Genomic DNA, 15,113 nt, shown 5'->3' with positions numbered 1-15,113 from the left:
TGTGATTGGATGCAATTGTCAAGTGATTTTATAAGCATCACTTTTTAAACTGAAGTGAAATGTTCAGCCATTTTAATTACTGTTTCTGAAGAAGTTATATTAAAAATAAAAGGACAAAACTGGTAAAAATGCACCTCCATTTGTGACTGTCATTTCAGTACTTCAGTGTAGATATTCTGCTTCTTTTTTTACATTGCTCTTGTGAATTTTACTTTGAAAAATGGCCTCAACCCTTTCCATTCATCCAATTATCTGAATTAATACTTTAAGCATTTCCATCATACATATGCATCCATGTACCTTTTTCCCAATTCTTCTCATGAAGAAATCCAAAACTCTTACATCAAAGCAGGGGTTTCCAGCAGTAAGTAATTATCTTATGGGTACTGCAATCAGAAATGCTTTAGAACACGCTGTCTTTAAAGGACTTTATTTATGTCTTTTATTAGCACATGCACTGCACCCTCTGCCTTTTCACTTTCCCTTCCTTCTCAGTTCTGTTTCACTTTCCCTTATCCCTATTACTATCTGAATTAAATACCTCCTCTGTAAATATTTTTTAGCATCTTTACTACTGGCAATGTTAAAGACTGCCCCCAAATCAATGACAGATTCTGGCTACATTTGCTTTCTATATATAATACATGACACTCTCTCCCTGAAGTGATATGACATATTCTCATGAAAATTGCAAGAAATGTTGCTGTAATAATTATCAATAAATTAACAACCATATGTGGTAAGCTTAGACTCAAAGGCAGAGAGCTACCTGCATAATGTATTACCTATCTTATTGTAACGTCTCATCTCCCTAACACTGTTCAGTCAGCAGTCCAAAAATAGTAAATTATTCTTGTTACTAGGCATAGCTATTCTGGTTTAGGATTCAATTATCACATGGAAGACCACTCTTTTTCCTTATCATCTTGAGACTGACACACTGATGGAAGACTGTCAATAAAAGGAAAGAAGCTGTTGCACTCCTCCCGTTCCCTCCCATTCCTAAAGGATGGAAGTGGTCAGAAATCATACCAGTCAAAGGGACCAGAGATGGGTTAAGGGGTCAGTGGTTTGGAGTGTAGACTTCTAACTGGACAAAAACACCTCTGGAATATCTAGGATTATGATAAGATCTATAAACTATCTTCACTGGAGAATTCAGTATCAGTACAACACCAAATGAACAAATACTCATCAATATCACTGTAGGAAATCTGATGTGGTCGTAGGAAAGACAACTCAAACAGCCCATATATTCATGCTCTCCAGAATCCTAATTGCAACTTTGATACTATGTCTAGGCTGCAATGTTCTGCAAAGCTGTGAACCCTGGATAAAGTTGATGTAGTACATATGTCCTGCAAAGAACGGCCACTAAAGTATTTGAGGTAATATCACTAAGTGAAGCAAGGTTTAACAGAACCAAGAGCAGGGCTTATTATACAGGTAAAAGAAATGAAAAATGCAACTTCAACGTGACGCACACATGGCCCTCTTTGAAATTCACTCACACTGTCTGCTCTTGGAAAACGTGAAACACAGCTGCTTGGCCTTTTCATCAGCACCTGTTCCAGGCAGGATGCATAATTTGAGGACTTTGTTCAACAGAGGTTCTCCAGAGCTAGCTTTCTCTCAGAATTAAAACAAAATTATACAGACCAGTTCAAAATAAGCTCAGAGACCAAGAACTGTGGGCTGGCATGCAAAGTGATCATATATTTATGAAAAACTACTAAGTTTGCATCTACTCACAGTAGCTGTCTCAGTGATTATATTGGCAGAGGTACTATCCATCAGAGAGAGAACTTTGTAGGATATGAAACACAGGATATGGAAAGACATACTTTCAAAAGGAGGCACTGCCAGCCAGCTTTTCCTAAACAAAATTTAAGTCCCAGAGGGGTATATGAAAGGGTGGATGGAGATGAACCCTTAAGAAAGATTTTTTTCCAAGCAGACTGCTCTCGTCACCCAGAGGATCAAGAACTGTGAATCAGAGGAAAGGTAAACCTTAACAGTGGAATACATCAGTCTAGAAAGCAACTGGTCCTGCACAAAAGACACTCTAGACGAAAAGGGATTAATCCTCTTGCCAACAATCCTAAAACAAAACATAGTTTACTTCAATACATTATCTGACCTGCTAACTAGATTCCTGACAGTCATGCAAACAGGAGAAATGTCACACATTACATGAAGCCTGACTACTACATTGACTTCAGGAGCTAGAAATGTCCAATGTCATTAGGGAGAGGTGCAACATGCAATCCATTTCTCAGGAAGCAAATGGGATAGATACTGGGCAGCTGCTGTCGTAGGGGAAACCATATGCAACATGTCCAACATGGAGCTACAGAATCATTATACTAACCCCTCCACCTGCAAATTTAGAAGGACTCACAGAATAAGTGAGATTGGTGGGAAAGTGCAGATGACCTTCCTCTTCAATGACAGGGACAATGTGTATGAACAGAGCACCCAAGGACGTTGCCTTCATGAACAGAATGTGTCAACCTTTCACTGACCAGACCTGAGAAGAGTTTTATCGAGGGAATGACCCATGCCTCAAAGATATCTGTAGTAATTCCCACTCATAATCTGACACTATTGCCTTACTAGAAATGGCTGCATGGATAAAGTGCACCCTAGTATGGGTTGGATCACAAACAACTTTGTATGATGATCCAAGCTCATAACACCAGATGTCCTAGAAGAAAAATAGATGAGCAAGTACCACCTAGTTTGGGGATGTAGAATGACACAGAAACATTGTCTATAGAGCCCAAAAGAGAGAGAAACAACTGAACAGACTAGAAATAGAGTCAAACTGCCCTTACTTCCACAGCACACTGATGGATATTCAATTCCTAATGAATACACATAATCCTGGTTGACCAAAAACAGAAGTGGACTCCTCAACCCAGCTGAGAAGTATCCAATTTGAACACCCATACTGGAAACCCTGGGAGAAAGGGGAGATACTGAGAAAGGTTGGTGGTCTCCATCCACCATGCCCACTCCCACATTTTACAAGATAGGATAATTTGGCCTTCAAGGATGATCTGAGGATGATTCCAATGTGATGTCATGCTAGAAAAACTGATGGTATAAGCCCTAGTGTCCACAGGAAAGACCAGGATAAGATGGAGCTGCACTGGGCCAGAGATTAAAAGGCACCTTTATAGGTTCCTATCTTCTTCAAGGAGATAAATTCATCTCCAAAAGTTGTGTCCAGGTCAGTCTCATAAACAGCACTTTTTGGGACAGGGTGAAATGAAACTTATTGGGGTTCCCTCTCACTCTCAATAGGTCTAACAGTTGCAGAGTCTTGTTCCTGTCATTTACCAAATTAGCTGGGAATGTCACTGAAAGAAACCAATCATCTAGGTACAGTAATGAGTAGATCCTCCAGATGGCCACAACAACCAAGATGCTTAAGCTCTTTGCAAGGATGTATGGCACAGAAGAAAAGCCAAAAAGTAAGGTTCTGAAATGGCTTTTCTGATTCACCAGAGCAAAGTGAAGAAACCTATGATGATCCGTGTGCAATAGGATGTAGTGATATGTGTTCTACACATCCAGGAGATGAAACAAATACCTACTGTGTAAAGTGAGGCAAAACTGATTGAAATGCCACTGTTTTGAAAGGTCTGCACTGCATAATGTGACTGAACCAATTCAGATACAGTCTGGGTTGCAGGACATCGGACCTTCTGAAGACAAAATGAAATGGGACTAGAATCTTCCTACCCATTTCATAATAACCAGTTCAACTGCCCTCTTGCAGAAAAAGGGACCAAATCTTTGGTTTAGTAGAAAGGGGTGACTCAAATGCATGGTGACAGGAAATTTAGTGGAAAAGCAATGAGCTCTATGGTTTGTCCTGCTACGGGAGCTGAAAGACAAAAAATATCAATGCTACCAGTTCTCCAGCCTTTTATTCTTTTATATCTGATTGCTTCCTGCTGTATTCACAGGTAGTGGTCCAACTGGCAGTCAAAAACTGCTGCTGAAACCCTGTTATGGATTCCACTAGGCTTGGATTTCTTGGTTTGTGAAGTGATGAATTTGGGCCTAGGCCTCATCCAGATTCAGATTATGGGTAGGAGAAAATTTCATTTTACCTCTTCCTAAAGGTTTATGCAACAGCTGCCCTGGGGTCTTGGTGTCTCTTATAACTACCATATGAAGGATGGCTTCTACCTCCTTCTTCAGCTCCAATATAAGGTACTGAGCAACCTTAAAGTGTTGGGACCCCAAGATAAATAGTTCCAGCATATTGCTCTGTATCTCATTAATAAGCCTAAACAAACACAACTAGGCATGCCAACACAGAACAGCCCTGACTGTTGTAGTAGGCCATGGTACAAACAGCACATACATATTGCCTGCAGACTTTCTGTGATGCTTAAAATTCTTCCAAGAACTGCTGCTTCTTGGTCTTTGACTCTAGGAGAAACCATACAAGAACCTAGTCTCGTGAAGAAGCTTGCACCAGTGCTGCAACACAACATGTGATATATAATTCACAACTAGCAAATCCAGCATTCCCAACACAGCACATTTTCCTCACACTGACCTAACACACTGAACTGCATGTCTTGTGATAACACACAGTACTGCAGAGTCTTCTACTACTCACAGGCCAGCAAGGCCACTACAAGCACCACAGCTATGAGGGTGATGGCCTAAGACAATTAAAGACTTAAGATGACAGACACTTCCTGTCCAATCTTATGCCTGTACAGACAAACGTATCAGAGTACCTTCAAATCTCTTTCCTTAAATATTAAGGAACACAAGGGAGGAATTACAAATTTCAAAGACACAGTGACAGAAGGAGGAAACACCGGAGGGGGTCTCAGGAACATCCAAACATTAGGCCAGTTGTAGCTTCTTGTCCATCACAATATTCATACACTCCATCCCAGAATTCAAGTAATTGAACAATGACTGAATTCTCAAATGATGCTGTTAAAACCACCCCTGCCTCCCTGATACCATCAAATGACACTGAGTTGGTTGATGCAGGGAAAGGAGAGATCTCCTTTATGGGGAGTGCCTCCAACTCCCAGATACCTTTACTCATCTCAAGAGCTTCTTCCTTGGAGGATTCCATGTCAGAAAAAACACTAACTCAATGGGAGGGGGTAAACCCCTCTTCAGGATCCTCAAAGTTGGGACAAGGGTATTGTCACAGATGGATGAATTCTTCACATGATGCCCTGGATACTTCTGAGGATTCTGATGTCAACAGGATTCAATCAATGATAGAGATCACAAGCCAGAAAGTGTGGTCATCGAGGCTTTATCAAAGAACTCATTAATTTGCATAAAAAAGACATCCAAAAGCATCCTTATTCTTGGGGAAAGTTCCAGGCTACTTACATTGGATGAAAGCCAGAGATGGAGTGGAGGCAATGCAGCATAGTAAACCTGCACTGTAAGTATATCTGACTCCAAAGCATCTTTGTCAAAACCCTCGTCAGGAAACCTTGACACCATTGACTCAAAGGCTGCTAAAAAGTGCTAAGGGTGACTTCCCCAATTTTCAATAATAATCTAAAAAAGAAGCGGACCAGTTGGGGGGGGGGTTTGCCCTGGATAAGACTATCCTGCACCAGAAGAAAGATGTGTTGACAGCTCCAGTGATCAGATGACTTGGACTGTTGGTGACATTTTGTCTTTTAATCACATAATAAAGAACAAGGAAAATTCTCTGTACTTCTTGTCCCTCCTCTTTTTCTTATTTATTCTTATTATCAGTACCTTCTAGATGTTCAAGAACTGCTTTTTTTCTACAAGCCAAAGTGCAAGGATTGGAGAATTTCAGAAAAGCAACTATAAATCTTAATGCCACTCTCTGTCCACATGAGCAAAAGTAAAACAGTAGTAAATGGTCAAGCACTGAGTAAGGAAAAGAACTTTGAAGAAGGAAATACCCCCTTCCTTTATTTTGACTTTTCTGCCAAAGTGGCAAATAACAGGGAACAGGAGTGTCTTCACAAACAATGAACACTTGGGAATCTAAAGCTGGAATGATGTCTAGTGTCAGGAGGAATTCTTTATATCTGGATTGCTGACTGAATTCCCTCTCTGCCAAAAATCTTCAGTTTTAAATGGAAAAACATGTTTTTTCATGTTTTAAAAGTCAAGGTATTTACAAAATAAAATCTCACTTTTATAACACAATGTATGTTCTACTTGGACCTTATGTCACAACATTATACATTTATATTTTTAACAGCTTTAGTTTTTACATCTGTTACTCTGAAAAAGGTGCAGTACCTATGCCTTTATTTTAAACAAAATATTTTACAAATATTGCATATTGTCAGTTTTTAATGTCCATTTGTACTATAACTTGATTCTTTCCACAAATCTCAGTTTATCTGCTTCCAGATTTTAATACCATTTTCAGGACAAGTTACCTACATGCTCAGTCTTAAAGAATACAATCTAAGAGTTAACATGTTCAGCAACAAAATTATCCTGAATGTATACTTGTCTGTCAACACTGGCAAGATATATGCTTTTCTTTTTTTTAATTTTCAAAATGACAGAAATCCTGTCTTTTGAAAAAAGTATTTTTAGCTTTTATGTCCTAACACACTACTATATTATTTTTATATTTACTGATTTAGTCAGCCAGAACAAATGACACGTAGTATGTTATGAACAGAAAAACACAGAATGATTTAATTGTTAAACAGTTCCTGAAGCAATTAGAAAATTCCTAACAAAAAGTATGAGAAAAATATGTCACTATACTCTGCTACACAATGTATGTAGTTGGTGATATCAGGTAAAAAGCTGTAAACAGTTTTTGCTTCATGTAATACGTCACTACATTCCAGACTAAAATGGGGAGAGCATACATCAATGAGCAAACCTTCCTCTTTCAAAGTATACATCTTCAATTCTGCTGCAACAGAAATATAGATATATATTCTGGATGTATACTGCATCTAATCAAGAAGTCAAATATTCACCCCTAATGGAAACACACAATAAAACAAAATGTCTGTCACTTTGAAATGTCTATAAACTTTACATTTGTCTCTCTCTCCATCCACAACCCCCTTTTTCGATTTAGCACAAAGTTGATGTGTCACTTCAACAGTGGCAATCATCTAAAGTCATTGTCATCTATACATAAAACCTGTATGTCAGCCCCCTTTCACAGTTCTTAGAAGAACTGAGGAAATTATACCTGTATGCTTTGATACAGAATGCAACTAAGACTCTTATTCTACTTTTAATGACTTAAAAACAGCTGCGTACTAAAAGATGGCATGCTGACATTGGTCAGGATCAGAACAATGAGTTATGCTGGGAGCATTTTTCAAGTGACAAAAATTCTCTTTTCTGAAGAAATATAGAGGATTTTTACTTCTGCTGAAGTGCCATTTGGGTACAGATATATTTTGGGCATGTACTACATGTTATACCCTAAAAAAATATATACATTATCACCCCAGTTGAAACACAATATATTGCATCATGACATATTGTGACAATGAAATGACTGCTTACACGTGCCTGATAGTCAATACCTCAAACTCCTCTGACACTTTGCTAAAACTTACTGAAACCTATAAAATGGAAAATTAGATGTAAACTATACCCAAGACTATAATTCTTCCCATAAAGCTTACATGTACTTGAAGTCAACATTTGGCCCAAACATAAGGTTATATTCAGGGAATATGTTTTAGTGATATCATATTTTTAGTGAAAGGAAAATCCCCTATTCTGGGATTGTATACAATTATTTAAAAGTTCCCTTGTGGATACTTCATTGGACATTTTGAGGGAGCAAATGGTATAACTAAGGAAATTATTCTTCTGATCTGGGATATATGTCCTAATTGCTTAGACATAATAAGGCCTTACTAAGTTTAATGCTATTCACTGTCACAAAAAAAAATTAGAAAATGAAAAAAAAATTACAATAAAATGGAAATCCAAATTTAAACCAACCAGGAATGCAGTACTGAATACTGTAAAGGACATGAACAGGTGGTAGTATCCTTAGAAAACGGAAGAAGCAAATTACACAAAAATAAATGGAATTTGCAGAAACAATACATATAGAATAATGTTCAGGAAGAGGACTGAAGTTTAAGGGTAGGCAGGAACTGAGCAATTTATATCATGTTGGAGTGAATGAAAATTGTTAAAAAGAAAACTTGCATACTGCAAGAAAATACTAATGAAAATTTTTAGTTTGTTTTCTTTTCAATTAATGTACATGTACCTATGTCATTTTTTAAAAATGTCATGTTTAAGATGAAAAAACATATCCACACATTTAATAGTACAATGCCAAGCCACAGCAGTTATCTTCAACATCTGGACTACATTCTAAAATATGATCATATAAGCACTCTTAAAGAGAATGAAAATACTACAACTTGACAGGCATTGCAATGGTCACAAGGGCCCAGTGGTGGTGCTTATTAATACAGATTTAAATCACCAAAACAGTATGACATTTTATAATACAGCTTTTGGACAAAAAGTAAAAAAAATCAGTTATAAAGTGCACTTAGGCTGTGCTTTTATGTGAAAAAACAATGGAATGCTTTCATTTTGAATTTATGAACCTTAATTTCTTTTTTTTTTTTTTGTTTGAGCATTTCAAACACAATGGAACACTTTTAGGGACTAATGAACACTGGTTTGGGTTCTTATAAGAGCACAAGAACTAAAACAGTTGTTTTAGTTTTTATAAGACCATAATATGTTAATAAGACCATAATATATTAATGACGCAATGTATAATATATTTGCCTTCTTAAAAAAAAGAAACTGTGCATGTCTGATGTGAAAGTAATGCAATACCTTACACAGTACATATGGCATGAAATTACAGTAAAGTAACAAGTTTAAAAGTAAAACTAAGCCTTTGTTTCTGAGAAATACCAAAAATACTAATTCCAACTGCTTTAGCGCACAGATTGTCCCCGCAATGTATTTTCTTTCTGAAGTAGTACACCTCCTGTGACTGTAATGAAGTTACACAAGTTGCACAGACATAAAAGTTGAGATCATAATTTTCTTTCGAATCACAGATTCTCCTTTTCCTCTCATGCAATGGCCAATAAGCCATATATATGGACTGTCTGATGCTTTCACACATACAATGCCTTCCCACTGTCCAAAAATAACCAGTTTTTGATTGGGTACACCTCTGATGTTTGGCAGTAATCAAGTGAAAGTAATTCTGTCAAGAGAAATGTATTTGAAATTATTTCACAGACATCCACACAACCCTACACAGTCACTGGGAAGCAAACTGACAATCATATACATAATGTCTCGCTGTCTACCAAATGTAAATTCCTTCTGACTGGGTAGACCTCTGACTAACAAGTGATAAAGTTTAAAAATTCAAACCATGGTACTGCAATTCAACTTGGTTCACACACACATACTCCTATACTATCCTTGACAAACAGATAAAGGATGTGTTGCTTTCACACTAATTCTACCTCCCTATAACCGAATTAAGATCTTTGTCTGTATGCAGCTCTGGTGTTTGACTGGGTTCAAGTGAATGACACAATGGCCACAGTAACATGTTTCAACTTATTTATCAAACACACACACACACAGACACACACACACACAGACACACACACACACAAAACCACTCCCTGACAAGCAGTATGTACAACTGCTAAGATGCAATCTAGCATTTTAAGATCAGTTGCTTTTGTACGCACTACCCACTTAACCAAAGAACGATCATTTTTTTTTAATTGGCACATCTTTGAAGTTTAAATTTAAATTATCTAGCCTTCTGCTAGGGGCAGCACTAGCAGTTTGCTATTCATTCACCATTCCCCATCCAACTAGCATTTACAAATAAATGTCCCAACACAATCTACTGCTGTGGGTAATGTATGCTGTTGACATTGCCCAGTGCTGTCCTGCAAGTATTTTTTAGTATTTCTGGGGGAAACATATCTTCTACTCTCTCAGGCTGACTTTCACGAAAATGTCAGGAAATCACCATTTCACCTAAGCAATCATGTCAGTGCTTACCAATACAGTAAAACACCAAAAACAGATAACCATGATCCATTATTATGTGAAAGGGAGGAAAGTGAGACTGCATGCTGAGTACCATTTCATCACATTTCTGCATTCATTCTGGAGACATTTTAACTTATTTAAGATACTTATTTTGCTCACAGATTAAACATACTGACAAATTACTTAACCTTAAAACGCTCCGAGAACAAAAGTTTGTCCTTCTAGTTTTACTATTTTTTTATCATTTTAAAAACAGCACTGAGAAAAACTAAGAAATGTGGAACACAATGTACTGGCATTCTCGTGTGATGCCCAAACCACTATTTACCATATGTACACAATTAACAGCCGCCAACCACCAGCTAATCTCCTAGTTCTGTTATACACAATTTATGGTCACTCAAAACAATGCAGAGGAATTCAAAGAAAAAAATTACCAGTGAGTTAAGTCACGATCAGTTCCTACCTTAGATCTTCAATCTGACCTGGTATATCTAATATAGGCTTCTGGTTGTGCCAGCCTATGTACTTCAAAGGTAGAAGACTCTGTGACTAAATGGAAGCCAATGGCTATTTTATGCGTGTACACACACACACACACACACACACACACACACACACACACACACACACACACACACACACACACACACACACACACACACACTTTGATAGACATAAAGAGCTACTAAAAATACAGTATATCTGCAAACTGCTTCTTGGACCTTAGGGAAACATTACAAGGCATGTTAACTACTACACAAATAAGGCACTATTGACAATATTTATGAATTTGTGTGTCTGTAATGTGTACACATAGCCTCATATACACTAAATACATACTGTGGATCCAAACTTGTAAGCTGTGACAAAAGCAAGCTATTGCTCTCCGTGATGGTCTGTTTTGTAGATGCTGCTGCCAAGTGACTCTCAAAAGCCAGGATTTCTTGTTTCTCATGTTGAGAAATCTGCAGCTCTCTGTTAATCATCTCAGTTCTGGTTTCCTCTTCTGTCACAGTGCAGGGTGGATATGAAAAATTACTGAAAAACAAAAAGTATAACATATCAAATACTTATACATGAATCTCAACAAGTATTAATGAACAGCAAATGACATAATACAAGAAATCAGATTATGGGGACTAACTTTGGAATAAAAGATGGCAACTACAGGACTTGTTCAGATGAAACAGATCAGCAGCCAAAGTTAGAAAACAAGAATCTCAGCAGTAATTCTAGAAAAACGTATCAGGATCTCAAGAAAAATGGGCAAAAAAACATGGAATGAAACTAAAATCTTCAATCAGGAAAGTATTCTAAAGTCCTAATTAATGAAAAAGAATGGGAAAAAATTTAGTACCCACTACAACCTCAGAACCGCAAAGATGACAGACAACAGACAAACTGTAGAACTACTACTTTCCAGTCACCCTCAAAGATGGCAGACAGCAGACAAATTGTATAACTACTACTTTCCAGTAACTAGAGTTTTTCAGCTAACAACTTCTAATCCATGTGTCAGCCTAGCCAACCTCTTCTTGATGAGGATACAAAAGAAATTCTCATAAGGAGGAGGGCTAGACCCTCTTATGTCAAAAGAATAATGGACTACAAGAAACTCTCACATTTTACAATAAAGCCTTGAAATCCCAATATCACGTGTAATTAGGTGGTTTACTGCCAGAAAAGCACATCAAGAGGATACAGATTTATTGATAATGCTACATAACAGTCTTAATTTCTCTGGGGTTGAGATAATCAAGGTAGTCTTGTTGCAAATTGAAACTAAGCTGTTTATTCACATCAGAAACTACAAAGAGTAGGAACTGATTACAGAAACCATCCAGGCACTGTCTTCCAAATCATGTTCTGTCCCCTAGGCTGGAACAAATGTCTAAGCTACCATGCTCAGTCCTATGAGTAGTCAGTAGCAGTCTGGGTCATAGCAGCACAGATGACCTGAAATGAAGAATCCTTAAAGCAAGTGGCAGAAGCAACCACCCTAAATGAGTGGGCTTTGACGGGCCATGGTAATGATTTTGCTAATAAGGAAAAGAACATTTTCTGTTAAAATGACTTTGCTATCAGGACAGTTTACTTAGTTACCCAGTTTACCCTGCCTTTTACAAGATTTTTTTTTTCTCTTGGCATACTTCATTAAAGAAGATAGTATCCAACAGCCCTGCACACTGTTATTCTGCACAGTAAAGTCATCCCCAAATTAGCACTGCTGGAAAAATACGTGAGTAAAACAGACTGACACAGCACAGACTTCTAAGACACTTGGAAGGGGGAGTATCAGTTATCAAAGTAAGCCAGTCTTTACAGAAGTAGGCGAGTTCTTCACACCGCAAAGACTAAAGTTAAGATGTGAAAGAAGTAAATGATACCAGAAACAAACTTCATCCTTAAAAATGTAAAGAAACACACATCAGCACCTTTGCTTTTAACTATTTCCACAATTTTGAGCAATTTATGTTTCATGCCTTTAGGAGTGCTTTAGAATTAAATTGTACTGTTAAATATATTGCGTGGGGGGGGGGGGGTCGCAGCAGTTCAATAATTAATTTACAAATTTGCTTTTCCAGAGAAAGAGGTATAAGTAATCTGTTCAAGATTGAGCACCCAAACGAATACCCAATATATATGCATTGCATTGACTGTTATGTTTACAGGTCTTAAAGAAGTACTATGCAAAGCTTGGCTTAGACTGCATTTAAGGAAGGCTCAACATGAAAGCAGCTACATATAGCAGCACATTTACTATGTAGATGTGCTACATATGGCAGCACATCTGCATAGTAGCCTGTGTCATTAATACAAGCTGCAGTATGGCAAGCTATGAGAAGGCATTGGGGTTAGGTAATGAAGCATGCAATTTTCCAAAAATGTTTACAAAACAATTCCATGCTTTTTGATAACATTTTCCACAATTTTCTACAGGCCTTTTTTATAAGTGATGAGGTTTATTTTATTGTATTTTACATTTGTTTACCGGGATAGTCCGACTGGACACAGGTCCATTTACAGCGGGGTCCCGGGGAGAAAAGCTCCATACATTTTAAGTCCAGTTTACAATAAGTTCAACACAAATGTTCAGACATAGATTATGTACAGTTTATGATAAGTTCAGCACATCAAATGTTCAGACATAGATTATGTACAGTTCACAATAAAGTTCAGCAGATTGAATAATTATTATACAGTGTCAAACAGAAATACAATATAATATTTATATCAGACAGTAAGAATAGAAATCATGGTCGCAAGTGATATGTTTCAATGTTATGTGATGCATGGGCATATCCATTTATTTATAAGTTGAACTTTCAGAGAGCTTTTAAACATATTGGCCGATGTAGCAGAGGTAAGGATAGGGGGAAGGTTATTCCAGTTTCATGCTATGCTGTGGGAGAATAGGGCTTGTCCTGCAGAGTTGTTGGCTTTAGAGATAGACAGTAGTGTTTTTTCTGAAGAGCGTAGGGGACGATTGATGTGTGCTTGGTTAGTAACTGACTAAGAGATGGGGTTTTGAGGGGATAGTTCAAAATATTGTAGGCAATTGTTAGTTGATAGTTGAGTAGTTGGGGTAGTTCTAGCCATTGCAGTTTGCAGAGTGCATGACAGTGGTGTGATTTACAGTTGGATTTAGAAGTGAATCGGGCAATTTTATTGTAGCATGACTGAAGTTGTTCAAGGTCCTGTTTTCTTATGTGGGTAAGGATTGGAGTGGCATACATTAGACTAGATAGAAGGTGTGTTTGGGCAAGTGTCACACGTGTTTGGTCAGTTAGGAATTTTGTGTGTCTATATAGTGTCCCCATTTTTTTGTGGACCTTTTTTATGGTTTGTGCTATATGCACATCAAACAGTAGTTTGTTGTCTATTTCCACGCCAAGGAGTTTGGTATGATTTATGGGTGATAGGTTGGTACCATTTTTGGCAGTGATTGTTGATAGATTTAGATTTGTTAGGGGAGAAAATGAGTAGTTTGGTTTTGTTGGGATTAAGGATTAGCTGAATCTGGGTAATCCAGTTTTCTACTGAGGTGAAGGAGTCTTGAGTAAGTTTTTGAAGGGTTGTGAATGATGGTGCAGAGCAGATGAGAGTGGAATCATCTGTGTACTGTATGAGTGAGGCATTTTGGGTGGAGTTATGGAGGCTATTACTGAAAATGGAGAAAAGTAGTGGTCCTAATATTGAACCCTGTGGGAGTCCTATGGTTTTAGGGAGTAGGGGTGATAGTGTATTCTGCCACTGAACAGACTGCTGTCTGTCTGATAAATAGCATTTAAACCATGCTACAGTGGAAGGGGCAAAGCATAGTGAGGACATAGAATCCAGTAGCATGGTGTGTGACACCATGTCAAATGCCTTGGATAAGTCTAGAAATATTGCTAATATGAAATTGTTGTTGTTTCTGTGTAGGATCACTATGTTTGTAAAGGTAAGAAGAGCTATGGTGTTGTCAGAAACCGTGTTGAGTAGGTGACAGGAGGTTGTTAAAGCTTAGAAATTGCACAACTTGGGAGTGTATACACCTCTCAAGTATTTTGGATAAGGGGGGGTAGGATGGCTATTGGGCGGTAGTTGGAGAAATCATAAGAGTTTCCTCCTTTGTGAAGAGGGATAATGTTAGATACTTTCCATAGTTTAGGGATGTAGGCTTCCTGTATGGAGCGGTTTATCAGGATAGATACTGGGTATGAAAGAGAATCAGCTGCCACTTTCAGGAAGTTAGCAGGTAAGTTGTCTGCTGCAAGGGTGTTGGGTTTGAGTTTCTCTAGGAGTTTTTTTAGTAGTGGTGGGGACAGGTGAGAGAGTGTGAAGGAGGGGATATTCTTAAGGAGCTTGCTAGATGGGTCTGAGTGGTAGGTTTTGGGGATCTGAGAGTACAGTGAGAGTGAAATGTTGGTTAAACTGGGATGCAATGTCTGTGGTGTTATTGTTGGTGGTGGGAGTTGGGGTGGATGTTTTTCCAGGGTTGAGTAGGGAGTTGATGGAATTCCAGAATTTTTGTGGGTCTCTTGTGTGCTTGGTTTGGCTGGTGAGGAAATAGTTTTGTTTAT

The 15,113-nt window shown here is 37.9% G+C and overlaps 1 protein-coding gene across 3 annotated transcripts in view; it reads right to left on the bottom strand.

Annotated features, from left to right (window-relative positions):
* Positions 1 to 15,113, bottom strand: part of INTS1 (integrator complex subunit 1) — a 2,399,836-nt gene that overhangs the window by 1,303,408 nt on the left and 1,081,315 nt on the right. For all 3 annotated transcript variants that reach the window (XM_044089756.1, XM_044089757.1, XM_044089758.1), the window contains exon 19: positions 10,888 to 11,085. In XM_044089756.1, the coding sequence (XP_043945691.1) occupies positions 10,888 to 11,085 (198 nt within the window). The remainder of the gene's footprint in view (positions 1 to 10,887; positions 11,086 to 15,113) is intronic.

This window comes from Protopterus annectens, chromosome 12.part0 (genome assembly GCF_019279795.1).
Source record: "Protopterus annectens isolate FY-2018-M chromosome 12.part0, PAN1.0, whole genome shotgun sequence".
NCBI lineage: Eukaryota > Metazoa > Chordata > Ceratodontiformes > Protopteridae > Protopterus > Protopterus annectens.
Note: the sequence above shows the minus strand (reverse complement) of the source record. Positions and strands in the feature narration are given on the sequence as shown.